At 42.0% G+C, this 19,234-nt stretch overlaps 1 protein-coding gene and 1 non-coding gene across 3 annotated transcripts in view; both read right to left on the reverse strand.

Annotated features, from left to right (window-relative positions):
- NUP50 (nucleoporin 50) overlaps positions 1-19,234 on the reverse strand; it is a 46,541-nt gene that overhangs the window by 5,648 nt on the left and 21,659 nt on the right. For both annotated transcript variants that reach the window (XM_077469364.1, XM_077469365.1), the window contains 4 exons: positions 17,294-17,377; positions 10,271-10,439; positions 4,789-5,421; positions 2,107-2,191 (listed from right to left, as the gene is read on the reverse strand). In XM_077469364.1, the coding sequence (XP_077325490.1) occupies positions 2,107-2,191; positions 4,789-5,421; positions 10,271-10,439; positions 17,294-17,377 (971 nt within the window). The remainder of the gene's footprint in view (positions 1-2,106; positions 2,192-4,788; positions 5,422-10,270; positions 10,440-17,293; positions 17,378-19,234) is intronic.
- LOC143965198 (small nucleolar RNA SNORA15) lies at positions 14,068-14,192 on the reverse strand. The gene has a single exon (XR_013271581.1). It is a non-coding gene; the product is annotated as a small nucleolar RNA SNORA15 (small nucleolar RNA).

Consider the following 19,234-nt stretch of genomic DNA (forward strand, 5'->3'; position numbering starts at 1 on the left):
TCGGTCTGTTACATGATTATAAAAGCAAAAAGTCATGTACAGTGAGCATTAATGTACAATGCCTCAACATACCAAGTTACAGCAATATACACTGTTTAATAATTTTTATCATGCTTATTCCAAATATCCACTGCAGTACACATCACCGTGGAAAACTCAGTACTACTAACCACAGGACAATACAGAAAACATTTTATATATGTAGCTTCTGTCTGTAGTGGATGTTTATGCAACACAATTTCAATTGGCCTACTTGCTAAATGCCTGCTTAGGCAGTAGCAAAAATTATAAAGCGCTAGGAAGTCTCAGCTGACATTTACCTGCACTGACATAGAAGCAATAAAACAATATCCCTGTGCTGCATTAGGCAGGACGCACAGCATGGATACAAGACAAAGAATGCAGATGCCCATATGTATGTGTAAAAAGACAGATCAAAGACATGCCCAGTCTCTTGGTAAGATTTATCCTACCCTCTGAAACCACACAACTAGCCCTTGCTGCAATGAAGAGCCTCAATGACCAGAAAGGGTTAGGACAGCATTTGGCTTTCTGCAAGAAGTTTAGGGGCTCTTAAAAAAAAAAAAAAAAAAAAGTCTTAAAATAGGATCCTGAAATAGCAAAGTGTAGCCGTCTTGACATTTGGTCATTATATCCAAGCTCTGGTCAAAACACAAACCACCTCCCAAAATAGTCTGCACAAGTTTATTTTTCTTTTCACTTATGTCTGCTTTCCAGGTCCACTGCTGGTTAGGAAATGTCCATGTCAGGCAGGTTGTGACATGGATACCCGAGTAAGGACCCCACCAGACATATACAAAATGAGGCAATCCGATAAGGGGCTGTAAAGGTGGGGGGGGGGGGGGGGGGGGGGGAAGTGTTGGTTTCTTACATTGCCCAGATCTGGGATTTAAGCAGTCTTCTTACTGCTACTGAGCTGAAGCTATGGAGATAAACATCTATGCGACATTCCAGATCCCTCTTCTGAAGATACCAATTTCCATCAGCTGTCAAGATAAATTATCTGGATTCATTCCTTCGAGTCCCAGTAAAAATATGCAGGTTGACAATGCTCAACCTTCCAGCTTCATAAATAAAATTAGTGAGCAAGGAAGGGAATTACAAATCACATTTTCAAAAGCGAAAGGAATAGCCAGCATAGGTACCGTATTTATCGGCGTATAACACGCACCCCAAAATTTAGGAGGGAATTTAAAAAAAATAAAAATAAACTTTTAGGAGGGAAAAAAAAAAAAAAACAACTTACATTTAAATGCCCATCAATGCAGCCTCATCAGTGTCATTTGCAGCCTTCCATTTAGCCTCATCAGTCATTTGTAGTGTTTTCAGTGTGTTTGCCACAAAAAAAAAAAGGCGCCGCCGAGATACAGAGTGGATCGCCTGTGTATCTCGACGGCGCTTGGTAGTTCGACGGCTTTCGGGTATTTTCGGCCGCACTCTGCTGCTATTTTCGGCTGTTCTGGGCTATTTTTGGTAGCTTTCCGAAAGCCGCCGAGCGAGGCGGAAAATAGAGAATGGCCGAAAATAGCTGAAAACGTCCGAAAAAGCCAGAAAGGATCAGAAACAGTGGGGGAATCTGCGTATAACACGCACCCCCGATTTATCCCTGATTTTGCGTGTTATACGCCGATAAATAAGGTTTCTCTTTTGTAACAGATTCAACTGTTAATGCAAAGCACAATTGAACTTCTCTTAAAAATCAACCCACGTCAAAAATAAGACAGTTATCTCTAATTTTAGGGCAGTGGTTGGAGAAATGCATATAAATGTGTTTCCTTGAACAATACACCCAGGACTGTTGGTTTAAACCAAGTAAACAGCTCAATATTATAATGCCCGTTTTAGGCTTGTTGGCCATCAGTGCAGGGGCACCATTGTTTTTTATGGCGTAAAGTTTGGGGAGCAACAACAAACTATAATCTAACAGGTTATGGGGATACTGGCCAAAATCTCTGATGAACCAGAGTGAAGAGCGGGTGGGCTTTTTAGCCCTTATCCCCATAAACTACATGCTAGCACTTTTAAAATAAACATTTGGCTGTGGGGATGAATGCACATTACTGCCCTTCTGCAGAATCAACTCACTTCTTGGAATAGAAGGCGTCCTCTTCTTTTATTTCTTGTACAACTACTTTTGGTGGCTCTTCTGCCTCCTCTTCCTCTCCACCACCTGTTAAGTTTAGAAAGCAAACATGTATACCAACATCAGCATCTTAACAGAAATGCAATTTACAATAGAAGTATGGGGTGGAAAACAGACCTACAATCTTAATTTGATTCCACCCAATGGCTATCTGTATTTAGAGAAATTCAAAAAGCAGCACTGCTTCAATCACTGGGAAAGGACGCTTAAGATAAACAGATGGTATTACACTCCCTACAGACTTGCAAGATTTTCCCCATTAATTCCCCCTTTTGCTGGCAAAACTGCAGACAAGTAGTACTACACATTCTCCGGAAATGTCCAACCCTGACTAGCCACTGGCATCAAGTCTTCCAACTCATTGCCTCCCTGACTGGGATCATCTTCCTCCCCAACCCAGCCCTAGCAATTCTACATATTGGCATAGATACCAGTACCTTTAGAGCAGTAGTCACTCACTCACTAATTCTCCGCAAATGGAAGTTCACAGACTCCAACATCTCCGATCTTAAAGCTATGGTTCAGCAGAACTACACCTGCGAACCCATGTTGGCCATCAATTTCCATTAGATTTGAGATGACATGGGAAATATGCTAGGTAATCCAACATTTACTGAAACGTACCTGTTGTAATCGCTCTTTACTTTATATATGTTGATTTTCTGCATTTATTCAAGACATATACTTTCCCTATTCTGTAATTTGTAGTTTGCAAAAGTCTCCAAAATAGATATGGGGTTTGTTTTCTTTGCAGAATTATACTTACCTAGGTGGATGGATCTGTCCCCCACCAGCTCGAACACTGGGAACCAAGCGATCAAATACCACCAATCACTCAGTTCTCAGGGCTGCCTGAGAAAAGAGTTGATGACCGTTAGTCAGCACTGTCTGCTCCCCCCCTCGCTCACTGGAGCGCTAGACCTTGGAGGGGATAGGAGTGGCCGGCTTAGACTCTCAGTGGCTCGCTGAGCTGGGTGCCAGTCCAGGCATGTGGGTGGATACTGACTTAATTTTTGCTATTTTGCCCAGCTTGAACCGGCTCTGTGACCTCAGCCCACTGTCTGCTCAAAATGGGTCAACAGGAGTGTAGAACAAACTGCACTCCTGTGGATCACAAGCTTTGGCTGTACTTCTCCTTTAGTGTGACAAGTAACCTATGACAGCCAGATCACCCACCTTAAGTACCTACAACATAAGTCATCGGGCAGAAGTCATCGGGCAGAATAAGTCAATCTATAAATGTGTAGCACCTTTGCGTGGATCCACACTTTAATGGCCATAAATCTTTAACCACATAAAACCTTAGTTGTATTATTTAAATGTTCAACTGGCTCATTTTGAACACCCCATTGCAACAATCAGAACTAACTTTACAAGCCTGTCCCAATTAAAAGCGTTGTACCTTTTATTATTAAAAAGCAAGCCAACTCCAGTAAAGGGATTGTGTTTAGGCCGAGATTAAAGTCATGTCAGGCAGCAGTTTCAATCTCCTCTCCCCTAGTAATCATTCTGCCTCACACTAACTTTGTAGTAAAATTACAAGGTAAAAGGCATCTTTTGTGATTACAGCTGAGCACTGCACTAGGATTTATATAACGGTCATATGCCTGCATCCCGGATCAGGAAGTAGATTGTGAGCCTGGACTATAACCAAAACTAAGAGGAGACCGTTCTGCAGAAAAGCAGACGTAGACAGTAGTGATGTACTAAGATCTGAGAATAATGAATACCTTGAAGTGTTAACACATTGCTTACCATGTATGCCGCAACATGAATATAATTTATTTGATGCTTGGTCAGCTTTAACATAAACCCAGAAAAAACATGACATGTTAGGCTTCATGCACACGAGACGCAGATGCAAACTCTGCTGGACACGTTTTTAAAAGCTGAAACCGGCATTTAGAGACGCCCATTTTGCCTCAATTTTTACCACGATTTAGCGGCGTTTTAGCTAACATCATAGACCCTCCCCAGCTCAAAAAACATTATTAACTATTTCAGCAATTTTGTGAGACCAGAATGAGTAGCAGCAGTGTACTTGTATTAAGTGTGTCACTTGCCACGGCACCTGCTACAAGTTGTGGATTGTCCACTTGCCACTTCACCTGCTACGTCACCTGCCACAAGTTGTGCATTGTCCACCTGCCACAAGTTGTGCATTGTCCACCTGCCACAAGTTGTGGATTGTCCACCTGCCACAAGTTGTGGATTGTCCACTTGCCACCTGCCATGTCACTTGCCACAAGTTGTGGATTGTCCATTTGTTTAAAATATTTTTTCAATGGTTTTTCATCATTTGCAATCATTTTTGAGATTTTTAATGTAAAAAAAAAAAAAAAAAAAAAAAATAGGTCATCTTTAAAAACGCTTATAAACGAAAACGTGGCAAGCATTTTGCGTCTGAACCCATTTTTTTTTTGCTTCTGGAAAAACTAGGTTAAACGCAACTGCATAAAAACGGCAAAACACGAGACTGTGTACATGGACACATAGGATAACACTGAATGAGTTCAGGAGCAGTTGAAAAGTGTCCAACTGCCTCTGAACACGTGTTTAACAGCGTCTCGTGTGCATGAAGCCTTAAGACTGGAGTAGAGAAACACTAGCTATATAGTCCTTACCAGATTCCGCATTCTTGGTGCTTGTCCCTGACTGGAAGGAAAACGATGGCGTCCCTGCACTGCTCTTACTTGTATCCTTATTTAAAAGACTGGCGGCTCCTACTTTAAAAGAAAACGTAGCTGCCGACCCAGAGCCAAATGAACTGAAATTTGCAGTGTCAGACTTTTGGCCGAAGGAAAAAAGGGAAGCCGATTCAGTTTTCGTCTCAGTTTTAGACTTTGCTGGCTGCTCAGACTTCTCTTTGCTGGAAAAAGAGAAGGTTGGCTTGGCCTCTGTATTTGAAGAAACAAGGGTGGACACGGAGGGGGTTGATTTGGAAGTGCTGTCGCTCTCAGATCCGCTGTCTGTGCCTGTTCCGTATTTCTGTTCAATACTAGCCAAATGTTTCTCGTAGTCTCTAAAAATTGGGGTCAAATCACACAGAGGTGTGGCATTCACATGTTTCACTATCCAGTCTCGTACAGCGCAATTCAGGGACATTAACTGTTTGTTGTATTCAGTGGAGCTGCCAGGCTTGCTTGGGGTAGGACTAGAGGTAGATGAAGGCGTTTCACCATTTGTTTTTGCAGTGGTGGAGGATAAGTCGATCGTCGAGGACAAGGATGTTGGTGGTCCATTTGCAAAGAGAGACCCTGCAGAAAAAACAAAACAAAAAAGAATGTCAAAGAGAAAGAAGTGTCACACCAGTGTGGTATGGCAAATTTGTTTACAGCACAAGAGATCAGTTTCACAGAATTACCTTTGACAGGTAAAACAGTAAGGAGGGGTTTAAAGCAGAAATTTACCCATAACAGTGCGATAATTAAAGGGTTAGTTCAGGTTTACCAAAACACTGCCTATGCAGATAAAAGGGCCTCTAAATAAAAAACTGCTGCTATGACTAAAGTTGAATATTGCCCTTGCTATAGGTGTAGGCTATTTACATACCTCATGAAGCTCGACTGAAATAGTCTCAGGACTAGTTACTGCTCATCTCCATCAACAGGAGTGAGCTCAGAACTACTGCATCAGACGTAAGAGCATGTGAGGGGGTTTGAATCAGAGAAAGAACTCACTCCTGTGATAGTGAGGTGAGCAGTACCAAGAACGGCTCACTTAGCAACATCCTGCGAGTCCGTAAGCTCACAGCAGGGGTCCAGCGAGTCCCTGTTCACCGTTTGAGGTCTGATTTTGGTCCAAATTTTTGGCTGAATTCGGACCTGAAGACGCACAGGACTCCCGTGCAATTTGCTCTGCAGCCACCCTGGCTCCATTTAGAGCCAGGTCACAATCCGAGATGCAAATTGGATGCGCGGAAACCCGCAACCAAGTCGCAATAGTGCAAGCCCAACCTCAGTCAGGCAAAACACTGTGGCGCTGATCAGTGTATTCCGATAGCTGGGAGACATCCCTGCCGTCACAATACAAAAAGACACAGCGGGGAGAATTCACCCAAACTCAAATGTGTGAATAGGGTCAGTTTCTTTTTCAAGGAATAATAAAAAAAAAAAAAAAAAAAAAAAAAAACACACACACTCATCTATGGCCAGCCTAAAGCCTCATGCACATGACCAGATTGTTGGCAGGAGCAACTTTCGGCCAAAAAGGGCTAGTAAATTTTCGGCCAAAGGTCTGTTGCCAGATTTTCAGATCATCTATACACAAGTCCGTCACACAAAAGTCCAAACACATGCTCGGAATCAATGCTCAAACACACACACACACCACATTAGCAGAAGGTGCCCAAAGGGTGTCGCTCAATAGCTGAAATTCCACGTAGTGCATCACTACCTTGTTTGTTGGCCAACAATTGTAAGCCGTTAGTAAGCAAGTCGGACGCTCTGTTAGCCAATCAGATCGTGTGTATGAGGCTTTAGTCTAAAAAGGTCACTTTCTGTAATTAAAATGTGGGTAACTTCAGTTTTGATTGCAAGTCTTGGCTCAGCTAGGAGGGGGAAGGCTGCAGAAGACAGTGCTGATGTTCAGAGCTGCCCGTTTAGGCAAAAAGGAGATAGTGTCTTTATCATCTCCCTGATTCTATACTTAACATTACAGCTGAATTCTACCTTTTTCACTAGAACTGAATGGAATGATGGAACACACCAGCATAAATCATACCTCTGTACCATGTTGCTCTGTTGTCTGCAGATCCCCTGATATTCTGGGTTTAATTGTGGCTTTGTACCATGTGACACTCTGTATATCCTCCCGATACTATCACCTTCCACAGCCACTTCCTGTATTGACTTGTCTGTAAGACTTCCCTTTGTAGTCTCAGACTCTGCAAATGATGCAACTTCCTTCACAGCTCTGATGGCATACATACCAATTAGCATTCTATCCCACCCAGTCACACCTAAGGCTGCTTTCATAGCCAGGCGTAGTTTCTGGAGGTGCTTTTAACCCCCGCAGCAGAAAAAGGGTTAAAACGACCCGCAAAGAGCTGCAGTGGCTCTTTGCCAGCGGTGTTGTCCATTCTATTCATTTCAATAGGCAGGGTGATTTAGGAGTGGTGTATACACTGCGCCAAAGATGCTGCTTGCAGCTTTTTTTTTTTTTACACTTACTGCCAGTGCATCGCCTCAGTGAGAAAGCATTCTGGCTTTCACACAGACTGCAGGGTTGCTGTTTTTCAGGCGCCATTTTTAGCCCAAAAGTGCCTGAAAAATGCCTCACTGTGAAAAGGGGTCTAAAGGAAAAAGTCCAAACCTCCCAAGTCCCACCTCACAGACCACATCATTATTCAAGGATAGTCCTTCATACCAAGCCTGCTATGAAAGATAGCTGTGCAGGATTAAATGGATCTCAATTAGAAATCAATCCTGCCCAGTTAAAGTGGTGTTCCAACCGCAAAAAAATATATTTTATTAAACGTTAGCAGCTACAAACACTGTAGCTGCTGACTTAACAAGGACACTTACCTGTCCAGGGAGCCCACGATGTCAGCCCCCTGAGGCCGATCTGGCTATCAGCTCGGGTGCAGGCACCGCCATTGTAACTAAGGGAAAAGAGCAGTGGAGCCTTCAGGCTTCACGGCCGGTTTCCTACTGCACATGCACGAGTCCCTTTCTGAAAGGCCCGGTCATCTTCTGGGACACAAAGGTCTCAGAAGAGGACGCCAGGGCCGAGGTAGGACAGACGTACAGTCAACATTTCAAAAAAAGTACTAAAAAAAATAAAAATAAAAAAGTTATCCAAAAAACGAGTAGTGGTCTTTCATTAAGATAATGTTGTAAAAGTGGGTGGAAGTTCGCTTTAAATATGCTGCCCAGTGTAAACAGGGAGAGCTCCACCCCTCATATCCCACCCTCCCAGAGCCCTGATCCCTGTGAAGCGATTAATTTAACCATATGACATCCTGGACTTTGGGGATACCTGCAGCTACAGGTATCCCCCAGATATCTTTTTCAGCTGGCTATTCCCTGCACCACAAGAATAATTATAGCGGCAGTTTATCCCCTCCTGCCACCCTCCGGTGCTGCTACTGGTTAGCCGTGTGCTCAGCAAGCCAGAGAAGGAATCAACTGGTGCCAGAAGTGGAGCATAGGGAATCCCAAGGGACAGGTGGTCCCCAGCAATCTATGACCTTCTATGCCTGGGCGTGACATTATGCGGCCCGGCTGAAGTAACAAATTTGCCAGGGACTCTGCTGGAAAGGCCAAGATGTTTTTTTTCTTTTGATCTCAGTCTTTCCTGCCTGAAGGAGACACATAGGGTCTTATAGACATAGCTCATTATGCCTTTTTCTTGCAGGGTTTTTTTCTTTTTAATTGTGCAGGTATACAACTGTTTTAATAGCCATTCAAGACCCTGTGTCAACTTGTGTGTGCACGTTATCAGACCAAAATCACCAGGGTATGTAAGCTTTTTGATCAGGGCGATTTGGGTAGTTTTTTGGATTATGATTTAAAGAGAGTAAACAGTTTATTGATAAATGGCTTTAGCCAAACACTAACCATGAGTGAAAAAGGTTTGTGTAATCAACCTATGGATCGCGATCTCGACTAATACATCAATATAGGCTTCATGGATTCGAGCTTATGCGAAGTGGTTTTAATAGAATAAACTCTTTACAACGATACTGCACTATTGGAGCACCCCGTTTCATTATATATAGAGAGTCCATGATATCGGGTGTGACGTCTGGATTATCAGTGGATATCTAACCCTGTAAGGGTTGCTGTGGTTTTGACAAGCATTAGAGTGCAAGGTGAGTTTTCAGCCAAAGAGGAGTGGAAACACTGAGTGCACGCAGTGTGGTGAAAGTTTTAGACAATCCAGTCTCATTTATGAACTATTTTTGTACAAAACTTTTTTATTTTTATTTTTTTAGGCATTAGTGTTGATCACCATCACGTCACTGGATTTATACTGCTTACTTTAGTTTACACTGTAAATGCTTAGTTACACTTAGCTGCTCTGTTACAGTGGATTTGCACAGAGCAGCCCAGATACTCCTCTTCTCGGGTCCCTCTTCTGTGTTCCTGGCCGTCTCCCTTCTGTTCAGTGCTTCCAGAGCAAGCAGCTTTGCCATGTGGCACCCAAGCCGAGTCACAGCTCCCTGTGACCAGACACGAAGACCCGACCCGTCCTCTCACCCCCAAATGGCTAGCTGACTTTGACAGCAGCAACAGCCAATAAGGAGGAAGAATCTTGGACGGGGTGGCTGAGAGACTCATGGACATTGCTGGACAGAGGGACCTCAGGTAAATTAGGGGGTGCTGGGGTGGCTGCTGCACACATACTAGGCCTTTCATCTTCATGCCCAGAATGTATGAAGATAAAAAAAAAAAAAAAATTCTGCCTTTAAAAACCACTTTAATTTTCTGACTAAAGTTCCACTTTATGACATTAATACAGGCGCAACCACTGTTGAGCCTTTTGAAAATGAGCTCGTTTCCTAGCTCTCTGCAAAAAAAAAAAAAAAACACACACCAAATTATATAATATATATATATATATATATATATATATATATCTCCATCCATCCAAGTAGGCACAGTAACATGAATTTATGGTCTGCATAGTTTCATGTCAGTGGCTAAAAATATCAAAGACTTTGGTACAGCAGCCAGACAACTTGCACTTTCAAACGGGGTAGGTGGTGCTGGGGTGTGACTGTTTCAGAATTTTTCCACTTCATAAGATGCACCCTATTTTTTTTAAACCTACTGCAAAAGCAAAATTTGGGGGGAGGGGGGGGAGGAGGGAGGAGGAGCTTTTAGGAATCACTACACTAAAAAATTGTAACAAGAGGAGATACACTGCACTCTGTACATGATGCTTGGATACAGAGATCAAAGTTTAGCAAAGCCTATACATATGTGTAGCACTGTCTTCTGCAGCCTTCCCCCTCCTAGCTGAGCCAAGACTTGCAATCAAAACTGAAGTTACCCACATTTTAATTACAGAAAGTGACCTTTTTAGACTTTCCACAAATATAAAAAACACCCCTCAAAAAAAAAAAAAAAAAAAAAAAAAAAAAAAAAAAGCCCCACTTACCAAAAACTGGTTTGCTTTCAATTGTGGGCTTTGAACTGCCGAACAGGGATGTCCCACCGTTTCCATTGGTCAGACCTTGAATTGGTTTAGCTACACTTCCAAATCCAGTAAATGATGCTCCAGATGGTACCAGGCCTTGAAAGCCTTTAAAAGCTCCTCCTTTTTCAGCCTAAATGGGAAGGAAAATGCATTTAATGGAACAGAGCAAGCTCCCGGCATCCCCCATGGGACCAAGTCATATAACAGCAGTGTAAAGATATCTGCAGTCTATGCAGGACATTTGAGATAAGACATACAGAAGATATTCTATTGGATGACAGTCCTCAGACAAACTGATCTTCAGAGCTGGAATTTTCACTTATTGTAAATCAATATTTAAATATATATGTGCGCATTTTCTTCATTTGGTATCAAACATCAATCTCATGTGTGTATTATCTGTCAGCTGAAGTCAAAAATATTAACTAGAGGTCGACCGATATGGGTTTTTCTCTGGCCGATGCAGATATTTAGAAATCATGGTGGCCGATGGCCAATATATGATGCCGATTTTTTTGGGCCGATATGTTAGGCTGATTTTTTTTTATTTTTTTTTATCCCCCTTCATCTCCTAAAACAGACACCTTTCCCACTGGGGCGTTTTTTAAGGCGCTTTTGGGCTAAAAATAGCGCATGTAAAGTGCCTGCAAAACGGCTCCCCTGCAGTCTGTGTGAAAGCCCGCGTGCTTTCACAGTGAGGCGATGCGCTGGCAGGATGTTAAAAAAAAAAAAAAAAAAGTCCTGCAAGCGGCAAGTTTGGAGTGGTGTACACCGCTCCTCCACCACTCCTGCCCACTGATATTAATGGGCACCACTGCCGAAGAGCATGTAATGCGATTTGGCAGCGGTGCTTCACAGACGCATTTAACCTCTTCTTCGGCCGCTCGCTGGATTATATGCGCCCCACTAGCAGCCGTATAGCACCGCTAAAATGATGGTAAAGCGCTGCTAAAACTAGCAGCCTTTTACCATCAACGCCTGCCCGCTCCAGTGTGAAAGCAGCCTATAAAATAAAAAACAGGTAGTCAAAACTTTTGGACGAAAAAAAAAAAAAAAAAAAAAAAAAAAAAAAAAAATGGGCCAACTACTGTTTTAGGTTTTTTTTTTTTTTTTTTATCATTTAGCTGTTAGTTCTAAATCAGCCTTTTTATCAGCTCAATCAGCCGATGCCGATTAATTAAAAAATGGCAAATATCGGCCGATATATTGGCCAGCCGATATATCGGTGGACCTCTAATATTAACACAAACCTAACATGGAAAAACAAAGTCCACTTTGGCTTTTTGAAACCAATCTCAGCTCTACTTGTGGGCGACATCACCAAACATCAAATCAGAGCTGGATACTCAAAGAGAAAAAAAAAAAAAGAAACAAATTAGTAAGAATGCACTCTTGCAATGGATTGAAGTGTATTTTCACATCATCTGTGCCTCCCAGAAGCAAAGAGCTGTTAAGCCAGAAAAGCAGCTGATCAGACTGCTTTGTGTCTGATCAGCTATACTGGAGATTGAAGGAGAAATTTCAGATTTAAGACCTCAGAACTCTCCATAAAGGAGGATCTGTCATGACCCATGCTGTCACAAAGGATGTTGTTCATCCCTTGTGATAGCAAGAAAGAAAGAAAGAAGAAAAAAAAAAAAAAAGGAAAGTACTCCCATCATTACATGCAAAAGTGACCCTATACTCAAGTCCGCACGCACGCATATGTAAACGGTGACCACATTTGCGAACAATTCCAGCACCAGACCTGCGATGGATTTCTAGAATCGTAACATGTAAAGGCGTTTAACCACTTCAGCCCCGGACCATTTGGCTTGCCAAAGACCAGAGCACTTTTTGCGATTCGGCACTGCGTCGCTTCAAATGACAATTGCACAGTCGTGCGACGTGGTTCCCGAACAAAATCGACATTCTTTTTTCCCCCCACAAATAGAGCTTTGTTTTGGTGGCATTTGATAATCTCCTTGCGGTTATTTTTGGTGCTATAAACAAACAAAAAAAAAGCAACTATTTTGAGAAAAATAAATATTTTAATATTTATTACTTTTTACTAGCAATGGCGGCGACATTATGGCGGACAGATCGGACACTTCTGGCACTATTTTGGGACCATTCACATTTAGACAGCGCTCAGTGCAATTAAAAATGCATTGATTACTGTGTAAATGTGACTGGCACTGAAGGGGTTAGGTGTGTCCTAGGAATGTGTTCCAACTGTAGGGGGGATGGGCTACGTGTGTCACACTATCACCGCTCCCAATCACAGGGAGCTGTAATCGGTGTCCTGTCACTAGGAAGAATGGGGAAATGCTGGTTTACATCAGCATTTCTCCGTACATCCTCTCCGTGAGACGATCGTGGGTATCCCCACTGACAGTCTGCGGGACCCGCAATCACACTCACGGAGCTTGCAGCGGGCATGCGCCCACAATGTCGCGTCTTAAAGGGCAACGTAGAGGTATGTTAATATGCCTGTACATGCCATTCTGCCAACGTTTATCGGCGTGAGCCGGTCAGCAAGTGGTTAAAGCGGCGCCTATGGGAGGCACAGATGTAAGAATGTACTTCAACCCATTGCAGGAGTGCATTCTTACAAAGTTTTTTTCTTCAGCATCCAGCGCCGTCTTGATGCTCAGTGAGGTCACCCACATCTTCCACAAGCAGGGGTGAGATTGGTTTCAAAAAGCCAAAGTGCACTTTGTTTTTCTATTTTAGGTTTGTGTTAAATGTTATTTTTTTGAAAGTCAAAAAGAATTCAGCTGACAGATAATACACATTAGAGCTGCACCGATTCTGGCTACAATGAGAATCATGATTTTTTTTTTTGATTAGAAGATCATGATTCTCGCAGTGTAACATCTTTCACATTAAAAAAAAAAAAAAAAAAAAAAAAAAAAAAAAATTGGGATAACTTTACGGTTTCTGTGTATTTTTCCCCCAACAACATTGAGTTTGAAAGACCGCTGGGCAAATACAGTTACATAAAATATTGCAGCAATTGACATTTTAAGTAATTTTCTAGCAAATATTGATTTTAACAACAAGCGTCAGAAAAAGATTTAGACTAAGTCTTTAAGTTGCTAAACTTCCTGCATTTAGATGTTGAAAAAAAATCCAGGCGATCTGCCAAGTTTTTATTTACACACAGACATTTCCCTTTGATCTAAGAAGGAAGCTTAGTTACAATGTTTAAAAACTTGGCTGACTGCCCAGATGTTTTCTTTTGACAGCTGAGTGAGCAGATAAGTCTCTCCAATTGTTATATGAAAGAATCGGCAAACTCTGCAATAGAGATCGTCAGTGGGGTTTAATTGAGATCACAATTTTTTTTAACGATTAATCGTGCAGCTCTAATACACGTGACATTGCTGGTCAAGATCAAAAGTATACCAAAATACACACATGTATTATGGATGTGCAATAAAAAGCGTATTACAAGCACAAACAGCTGCACAGTTTTGGACAAACACGTCCTTCATCAAGCTGCATGTACAGCACTAAAATTTCTTACTCACATTTCTTGCCACACACAGATGTATCCCAGTACCAATCATCTCGTTATCAGTAGTTTTAGAAATGGACTAAGTTACTTGAATAGCGCCCAGAAATTCCATGTACTCAATTCTATCCTTATTAAACTAATATATCAGTGCAAAGTTTTGGAGGTCTAAACCCACATTTCATTATTCCATATACACGACTATGTATGTACATTTTTTTAAACTGTCGCTTTGTGGCCAAGTGTATCCACATGCAAAGACTGTGCTCAGATGTGCAGACCTGCTGCTAAACAGCAAGCCATGAAAAAGCACACATGACATTTACTCTAGCATGGTGTCTGACTGCAAAAATCACCACAAGATAATGCAGAATTCATCCATGCAACAAAAAATTCAAGGCCCCTTTCACACATGCCTTCAGTTTGTTTCATCAGTTTTGTCATGTTTTTTTCAAAGATGATCAGTTCTGCATTGAGGAATGCCTTTTTTTTTTTTATTTATTTTTGGACAGCTCTGGCTCTGCACAGTTTATATAGAATCAGGGAAATTTCAGTTCCTATATATATCCATATCCCTAAATTAAACAAACAAATGGGCAGGGTCATGACATCACCCAGTGACCACACCCCTTGGTTAATTTAGTGGCGGACTCTAATGACAGCTTCTGCTCGGCACAATTAACCACTTCAGGACCGCCGAATTGCCAATGTACGTCAGCACAATGGCACAGGCAGGCAGAATCACGTACATCTACGTGATTGCCTTCCAGCGGGTGGGGGGTCCCATCGGACCCCCTCCCGCTGGTTACGGCGGTCCGATTCGGTCCAGGAGCGCTCCGTGATGAGGGGATGGCCGTTCGTTTTCGGCCACCCCCTCTGGATCGCTCCTGGCCAATGAGAAGCTTCCTCCCCTGTGTATTGTTTACACAGGAAGGAGGAAGTGATGTCATTCTCCTCGGGGCGGTCTTTTTGACCGGACTACGAGGAGAAGAGTAAAAGTAAGTCTGCACGAACACTACACTGACATGTAGGTACACACAGGCACACAAACCCCCCCCGATCCCCCCCCCGCCCCCCCTCAGTCACAGTGTCACTGATTGCATTGATCATTTCTTTACTGATCAATGCATTCAGTGTCAGTTGTGACAGTAAAAACTGTCAGGACAGTTAGTGTTAGGTCCAGGGTAGCCCCCTATCACCCCCCAATAAAGATTTAACCCCCTGATTGCCCCTAGAGTTAACCCTTTCACCCCCTTTTGCCAGTGTCACTAAGCGATCATTTTTCTGATCGCTGCATGTGTCGCTAGTGTCGCTAGGTAGCTAGTTATTTTTTTAGGTTCACCGCCAGGTTTTTATATCGCTAGGTACCCCGATATACTACCCAATAATGTTTTTAACCCCCTGATTGCCGCTAGTTAACCCTTTCACCCCCTTTTGCCAGTGTCACTAAGCGATCATTTTTCTGATCGCTGCATGTGTCGCTAGGTAGCTAGTTATTTTTTTAGGTTCACCGCCAGGTTTTTATATCGCTAGGTACCCCGATATACTACCCAATAATGTTTTTAACCCCCTGATTGCCGCTAGTTAACCCTTTCACCCCCTTTTGCCAGTGTCACTAAGCGATCGTTTTTCTGATCGCTGCATTAGTGTCGCTACAGTCGCTAGGTAGCTAGTTATTTTTTTAGGTTCACCGCCAGGTTTTTATAGCGCTAGGTACCCCGATATACTACCCAATAATGGTTTTAACCCCCTGATTTCCGCTAGTTAACCCTTTCACCCCCTTTTGCCAGTGTCACTAAGCGATAATTTTTCTGAACGCTGCATCAGTGTCGCTAGGTAGCTAGTTAACTAGGCTCCCAAAAAGTCCCCCACATGTGGTATCCCCGTACTCGGGAGAAGCAGCAGAATTTATTTTGGGGTGTAATTTGACTTCTGCCCATAGCATGTGTGAGCAATATATCATTTAGTGACAACTTTGTGCAAAAAAAAAAAAGTTTGTAATATTCCCGCAACTTTTGGTAAAATATAAAATATTCCATGGACTCAACATGCCTCTCAGTAAATAGCTTGGGGTGTCTACTTTCCAAAATGGGGTCATTTGGGGGGGTTTTGTGCTATTTTGGCATTTTATGGCCTTCGAAACTGTGATAGGTAGTGAGGAGTTAAATCAAAAATTTGCACCCTTAGAAATCCTGAAGGTGGTGATTGGTTTTCGGGGTGCCGTGCGCGACTAGACTCCCAAAAAGTCCCACACATGTGGTATCCCCGTACTCGGGAGAAGCAGCAGAATGTATTTTGGGGTGTCATTTCACATATAACCATGGCATGTGTGAGCAATATATCATTTAGTGACAACTTTTTGTAAAAAAAATTTTTTTTTTTTTTTTTTTTTGTCATTATTCAATCCCTTAGGACAAAAAAAATAAATATTCAATGGGCTCAACATACCCATCAGCAATTTCCTTGGGGTGTCTACTTTCCAAAATGGGGTCATTTGGGGGGGATTTGTACTGCCCTGCCATTTTAGCACCTCAAGAAATGAGATCGGCAGTCATAAATTAAAAGCTGTGTAAATTCCAGAAAATGTACTCTAGTTTGTAGACGCTATAACTTTTGCGCAAACCAAAAAATATACGCTTATTGACATTTTTTTTACTAAAGACATGTGGCTGAATAAATTTTGCCCTCAATGTATGACTAAAATTTAGTTTATTCGATTTTTCTTATAACAAAAAGAAGAAAATATCTTTTTTTTTTCAAAATTTTCGCTCTTTTTCCATTTATATCGCAAAAAAAAAAAAAAAAAAAAAAAATCGCAGAGGCAATCAAATACCATCAAAAGAAAGCTCTATTTGTGGGAAGAAAAGGACGCAAATTTCGTTTGGGTGCAATATTGCATGACCGCGCAATTACCAGTTAAAGCAGCGCAGTGCGAAATTGCAAAAAGACCTCTGGTCCTTGAGGTGTTTATTGGTCCGGAGCTGAAGTGGTTAAGTATAGAAAGGAAAAAAAAAAAAAGAGCAGAGAATTACATTTAAAAGCAGACAGTGACTGTGAGCAACGGCAAGTGAGGGAGCCTGTCTGTACAGGCTGCCCCTCACTGTGTATACTGATCTTCTCTTCTCCTGGCACACACCGTCGCCCACACCCCAAAATCTAAAAAAATAAAAAGCTGAAAATGACAGTCAGCGCCAGCAAGTGAGGGATCCTGTCTGTACAGACTGCCCCCTCACTATGTATACTGCTCTCCTGCCTTTCTGCGCCACACCTTCAGTACCTGATCTCACAAAAGCTCTTTTGGCTGAATGAGCACAAATTCCCAAATCTTGTAAAAAGCCTTCCCAGAAGAGTAGGGGCTATAATGGCCACTAAAGGTACAACTCCATATTAATTGTTGGGGTTTTGGAAAAGGTTGTCACACATGCTTGGTGTCATGATCAGGTGACCACAAACTTCAGCCATATAAAGAGGAATAGTAGACTTACATCACTTCCAGGGTTCCTTCTTTTTGCTTTCTTAATTTCCCTGTTCTTCAGAACATCTCGAGTTGCTACAGAGAACGTTCCTGCCTAAACAGTAAAGGGAGAGAAGATACAATTTAATGGGGGTAAGCAGATGTAGTGCAAAACAGTTTACAGGACTAAAGAAACCCTGTAAGAGCCAAGATCGAAATGCTCAAAAAAAAAAAAAATCTAGCTCCTGAACAGTGTTAATTTTGTAGTTGACTAATATAGTCAACTACAATAAGTCTAAAACAATTCTGATGACTAAAATATGACTAAACTAAAATGATATTTTAGTCAAAAGACTAAAACTAAATTGAAATTTGACTTCAAAATTAACACTGGTTTTTAGTGCATGCTCATACCTCAATACCTTAAATAAAATCAGATTTTTCACTCCAGCAGTATATAAAAAGAAGTTTGGAAATTGTAGAGAAATGTTAACGAATGCAATACAATTTAATTACACCCATTAGATTTTAGAGGACTAAAATTAGTTTTAGTTAACTAAAATGTACTGGAGATTTAAATCAACTAAAACAATTGCAGAAGACTAAAACTAAAATGCCATTTTAGTCCTAAGACTAAAACTAAATCGAAATGTGCTGCCAAAAATTAACACTGCTCCTGAATTCTACATTGATTTGTAGAAAGCAGACTTTTTATGCTTGTGGTCCATATGTCTATTGTCAAAAAAGGGTCAACATCCTGCGCTTATCCTACTCTCCTGGTGAAGCGAAGTATGACTATTGAAATTAAGAAATCAAAACACATTGATACATAAATGAAAACAGATAAAGAAAAGCGGGGGGGGGGTGGGGAATAGAATAATAATAATAATAATAACAATAATAGAATAAGAATAGATAAAAGAAACAGGTGTGCTAATCTATATGAATATTCACAGTGCAAAAATAATTTAGGGGCATAAAGTGCACTCCTACAAAAACACGTGTATAGAAAAATATACGATTCTGTTCATAAACGGATGTGCATACAAAAATGTCCAGCTGGCAAACCCTAAGGGCCAGTTCACACCAGATGCAGTTTTTTTTCTGCACCAATAGTCAGTTCCAGTCAGTTTCTGCACCAGAAACTGACTGCATGGTGTGAACTAGAGCCATTGGAACACATGGAAAACACTGTGCATGCATTTTTAGTGCAGAAAAAAAGCACACAGAACTGAACGGAACTGCGTCTGGTGTGAACTGGCCCTTATACAAAAAGGGGACCAAGTATGTGAAAACTTCTGTGCTCTCCAAGGAAATTGGGTGAAGCTAACACAAGGGAAGTTCAGTGATCTTCTAAACACAAAGACTTTGTTATCCAATACTTGAAACTACTGCCATCTGGTAAGTAGTGACGGGATATTAATCTCACCACGCGCCAACAGACTGGGCTAAACTAACCAAATACCAGATAGCAGCGGTATCAGACAATGGATAATGATTACATCAGGCTCCAACACCTTAACCACTTCCCGACCAGCGCACGACGATGTACGTCGACAGAATGGCACGGGCAGGCATATTGGCGTACATGTACGTCCAATATTCGTTGCCGCCGTGCCATCGGGAGCGCGCCGCCGGCGGCGCGCTCCCGCGCTGGTCGGGACCCCCGGACTCGATCGCCGCAGGCATCCCCGCGATCGTCTCACGGAGCGGCCGAATGGAGGAAATGCTATATATAAACAACATTTTCCCATTCTGCCTAGCAACTAGTGACACTGATCTCTGCTCCATGTGATTGGAGCAGAGATCAGTGTACACTAAATGACAGCCCAACCCCCCCACAGTTAGTAACACACCCCTAGGAACACTTAACCCCTACACTGCCACCCACTGGTTAACCCTTTCACTGCCAGTGTCATTTACACAGGAATCACTGCATTTATATAGCAGTGATTACTGTATAAATGACAAT

The sequence above is a fragment of the Lithobates pipiens genome, unplaced genomic scaffold (genome assembly GCF_037356315.1).
Source record: "Lithobates pipiens isolate NorthernLeopardFrog02 unplaced genomic scaffold, aLitPip1_a1.2 Scaffold_8, whole genome shotgun sequence".
In the NCBI taxonomy this organism is placed as follows: domain Eukaryota; kingdom Metazoa; phylum Chordata; class Amphibia; order Anura; family Ranidae; genus Lithobates; species Lithobates pipiens.